Raw genomic sequence first — 4696 nt, 5'->3', positions numbered from 1 at the left:
ATATTTATGTATATTTATATATAATGTATATTTATAGTTGAAATAGAATTAAAATGTAGGCCAAAATATTGTATTTAACAGTTGTATACTGATAATGTACTTATATATATAAGTATATATATGCTTATATACTTTTTCAATATATCTATGTGTGTGTGTATGCATATTTGACAGTCATTTAGTTTTACCTGGTGTGCAGATACTTGTGATTTAATTGCATTTTCATTCTAGAGAACACTGTTTGAACAACTTGGTGGTTCATCTGCAATGTAACATTAAACGTAAGTACACATACCAGTAAGTAAGCACACTGGGCATATTTCACACAGAAATAAAATTGTTCAGTCAGGAGAGCTGAATGTTTATAGTTTGAATTGGAAGGTTAGGGAATGAACTATAAAAGCTCTACTTGTAATGATATAAACACAGGAAATTTACAGTCTTCACTTGTTTTCGAAGTACAGTACACACTAGAGATGGGTCTATACGGAAATCACATACATTAGAAAACCCAGAAGGTCTGAGGAAAGAACACATCTAAATCCAAGTTATAAAGTTGCATCTTGATTTCAGCTATAAAATGCCATTTTTTCCCCCACAGTAACAGCAATTTTGAATAGCAGTTCAAATAGTACAAAGCCCGTTTTTCCAACATTAGCTAGCCTAATAAAACATGCTATACAACCCCCTATAAAATCTACACTTTATTTACTTATTTATTTTATTCATTTTAGCTTGTGGAGAACATCTGGTAATTCAGAACAATGGAACAAGGATTGCAGGTGGAAACGATGCCAGAAGAGAGGCTTGGCCTTGGATAGTTTCACTCCATTTTAATTCCAGACCTATCTGTGGGGCTTCCCTTGTCAGTGATGAATGGCTGGTGACAGCAGCACATTGTGTATATGGGTAACGTTCACTGCACTCAGAAGCGAACACATTCTCATCCTCCCACAACATGCAAGCAGCCAAATGGCAGATAGCTGTCAGTAAAGGGTGACCTGAGCTGTCGATCAGTCCTGTACAGAGCAAAACACACTTTCAAAGGATGATACCAAAATCACTGGGGAGCAGATACTTGTAGAGGGTTTCTAGATGTTTATTTTAGAATGAAATTACTATAAATTTACAAGTGCCTCTTCCTCTCTGCCGACTCCAGGGCATCTTTCCAGCTAGCTGAGAGGGTGGTATGACACCCATGCCATATCTTTTCTTTTTAATTTTAATGGTGATGAAACATTTGTTTTATGTGCAGGTTCTCCAAGAAGGCATCAGATTATTAATAATTTGTGACATTGATATAAAAAATCAATAACTAGCTCACTGTTTAATTACTGTGTTTTAAATCACTTCTCGGCTCAGCTAAAGGCTCCTTTACTTTCTGGTAAATCCTCAGTCCTTACTTTAAAGCAGAGAATAAGCAGCATTTTCTGAACAATGAAGAATTGCACTTTAAATATATGGTATTAATACTGAAAATTTGCACTTAACCCATAATTAATGTGGGCCTCCATTAATTAGCTGAATCTCTGCCAGTGGTATAAAGGATGACATCATACCTCATACTCAGTGTTGCCTGTCCTCCCCAATATTATCATAGATTGATCAAGATTTACTGTGCATCACTGGAATGAATCTTGATTGATGTGCATTGATTAGGCAATATTGGATATCCTCTAGATGGTGTTATGTGTACCATTCAAAGAAGTGATGCATATTTAAATATTTTCTAGAGTTTGCTTTCATATCCTCTATAACAAATACAAGTGCTGTAGAAGACACCTAGAAACTAGAATGGCAAAAAAAAGAAACATTAATATTCAAAATTACAGTAGAGCTTTCCTTGCACACGTGTGTGTAGTAAGGCAGTGGGGACTGTGCCAGTGCATTAATGCTGCCTCACGGCATGACAGGAGCTATAATCCACACTGAAATGAGAAGGACCAAGTCCTCTTAGTTTTCACATAGTAAATCCACACCTGTCTTGGTACTTCCTTTTCACCTAAATCACCTTTCTATTTTCACTTAAATCTCATTTTATCATCTTGGCTTCGCTGGTATTTTTCTAAGTGAGAGCTTGCAGTTTCACGCCTTAATTCTTAACATTTAACTCAAAGTTCTTAGTTTAGAACATGACAACCTCTTGATGTCAAACTAAAAGATCAGCAGAAACCAAGTCAGTACAATAATCAGGCTGAAAACGTATTTTTAAAAATCTAAATTTGTTGATTAAAAAATAGCACATAATTAAGTTCTCTAACTTAAATACAGCCTCAAACCAGCAGGCATAGCTCAGACAAAAATGCAATTATGTAATATTTTGTCTTAGTATGTCTTGTTTGATTTAGATTACAAAATTAAGAGACCAATTTTCTGAGTCTGTGAGCTGCAGCATTTCCAATGACATTTTAGACCTATTATACTTCAGATATTCCATCATAATTTTCTAACTGGGACCAATATTAATTGCCTGGTGGGAAGCCAGAAGTATTTTAAGAGTTTAAAAAGCCATAGTAATTTAGTTAATGTATTTTCCTTCTCTGCACTACTGTGTGATTAATTCTTTATAAATAATGCATTATAAGCGTAACATAAAAAAATCAACCACATATTTCTACAGTGTAGATGTATCACAAAATTGTAAGCACATTCCCTATATTCTATTTATTGACAAAATGTACAAATGCCATAGAATCACCATGAATTTAAAGATCAGCATTTTACCTAACATTTTTCAAAACTTTCATTAATCACTCATAATTGTGAATATTCCTTGCAACTTCTAGGAGGCAATTAAAACCATCTCAGTGGAAAGCAGTTCTTGGCTTGTATGACCAATCAGATATGACACAAGCCCCAACAGTCATTCAAAACATCGATAAGATAGTTATAAATCCTCATTACATGAAGTGTACAAAAGAGAGTGATATCGCACTCATGCACCTTCAATACAAAGTGCAATATTCAGGTGAGTTGTTATTCTCCCATAAAACAGATTCACTCTGTTATGCAAAACTCTAACTGTGCTAAGCATACGAGAGTGATGGGGCTGCTGCATATTTTTTATAACCTAATCATTCTGGAGTCAGTCCAGTACTTCCTGAATATCTTGCCCTAAAAGTGGGTTTGAATTAATGAACAATGATTGCGGTTGAAATTGATTACTTTTTTTCTCATTCACAGATTACATACAACCTATCTGCTTACCAGAAAAAACCCAACAGTTTTTACCAGGAATTAACTGCTCCATTGCTGGATGGGGTCGTATTATGAATCAAGGTGGGTGAACTGCTTAGAAAACTATGACAGGCATGAAGCCAGGACAGAGAGCTCACTCCTCGTTCCACATGGGGTACTAAGGTCAATAGTTTAGAGAGGTGCTCTTCCCATATGAAAATTTGGGAACTATCTGGTGTTCCTGCTCTAAGGCAAAGTAATAGAATTATAAAATATCTCCTAGAAAAAACATACATATTGTAGATCATTAAATTGCTAAAAAACTTATTGCATCCCTTTAGAAGTTATGATGACCAGTTTTCTCAACATGAAACATGTACATCTTAGTTCCAGATACTGGGTGGAAGAGGAGGAAGATTGCTCTTCCTGATGATGTACAAAGGATTTCCCCAGAAGTTAACCATATCAACTGTAGTTCAAACTACATGTATATCACATGCTCCAGATTTGGAGTCTCTGTGAAACAGTAAACACGCCATTTCACTTCCACAGTTGCTTGTACACACTTGCTTCTAAATGTTGAGAATAAAATGGCTTTTAAAATTTTGGGTAGAAATTAGTAAAATAAATTTTTATAAAAACTTGAAATACTCAATCGAAGTTACACAATGAATAGTGTGGAAATATCATCAAGTCAAGCACCTAAGCCCTTAAATATCCCTGAGATCTCCCCACAGCAAGTTCATAGTCATCGATTTTAGAAATCTTGATTTAATTATAAGCAAATTCAGTCCCACTACACAAATGAAAGACAGGGTTCAGTCAATGAGCACTGTTTAATCAGTGACTGTGTTACGGGGATATAAGCCTGGATAGCATAGCAGTGAGACAGGGCTTCCAGGTGCTCAGTAGTGTGCCCAGCGTGCTGGAATGGGAACAAAACCACCCGTGCTCTGAGCAGCTGTACGTATTTATTACAGCAGGTAAACATGCTTTGTATTTTCATCAGGTCCCACTTCAGATATATTGCAAGAAGCAGAGGTCCCTCTCATTTCAAACGAAAAATGTCAACAATGGATGCCAGAATACAGTATTACTGAGAATATGATCTGTGCGGGATATGACATAGGAGGAATAGATTCCTGTCAGGTAAATACAAGTGACTCAATTCCACTGCTAGCGTACACCACACTTAATTACTGAATAAAATGCTCCCAATCATTAAAACCCGAACACTCACTGCCCATTGATATAATTTCTACTCACAGTATTTTGTCCATTTAATACTTTATAAGGATAAAAGTTGAAAAGATAAAAATTTATTTTGTATCATCTTGACATAAACAACCATGGAAGAATATAAATATGAGGATTGGAAATTTTCTGCATTCAGCTTTGAATAATTACTGCTGAGTAATTCCATGAAAGAAAGAAAGAAAAAGCAGAGTAAGGAAAAGCAGAGCACAGAGAAATAAAGACCAAAGAGACTGAAGTCTCAGGAACGCTTCATGCAGGGAAA

General features: G+C 35.6%; 1 protein-coding gene across 1 annotated transcript in view; it reads left to right on the top strand.

The window, feature by feature from the left end:
• Window positions 1-734: 734 nt before the first annotated feature.
• LOC104495106 (enteropeptidase-like) overlaps window positions 735-4696 on the top strand; it is a gene marked incomplete at its 5' end in the record, with an annotated part of 5519 nt that continues 1557 nt past the window's right edge. The window contains 4 exons of the mRNA XM_010138035.1: window positions 735-909; window positions 2787-2968; window positions 3184-3279; window positions 4187-4326. Coding sequence (XP_010136337.1) covers window positions 735-909; window positions 2787-2968; window positions 3184-3279; window positions 4187-4326 — 593 coding nt within the window. The remainder of the gene's footprint in view (window positions 910-2786; window positions 2969-3183; window positions 3280-4186; window positions 4327-4696) is intronic.

Source organism: Buceros rhinoceros, unplaced genomic scaffold (assembly GCF_000710305.1).
Source record: "Buceros rhinoceros silvestris isolate BGI_N320 unplaced genomic scaffold, ASM71030v1 scaffold14666, whole genome shotgun sequence".
Taxonomy (NCBI): domain Eukaryota; kingdom Metazoa; phylum Chordata; class Aves; order Bucerotiformes; family Bucerotidae; genus Buceros; species Buceros rhinoceros.
Note: the sequence above shows the minus strand (reverse complement) of the source record. Positions and strands in the feature narration are given on the sequence as shown.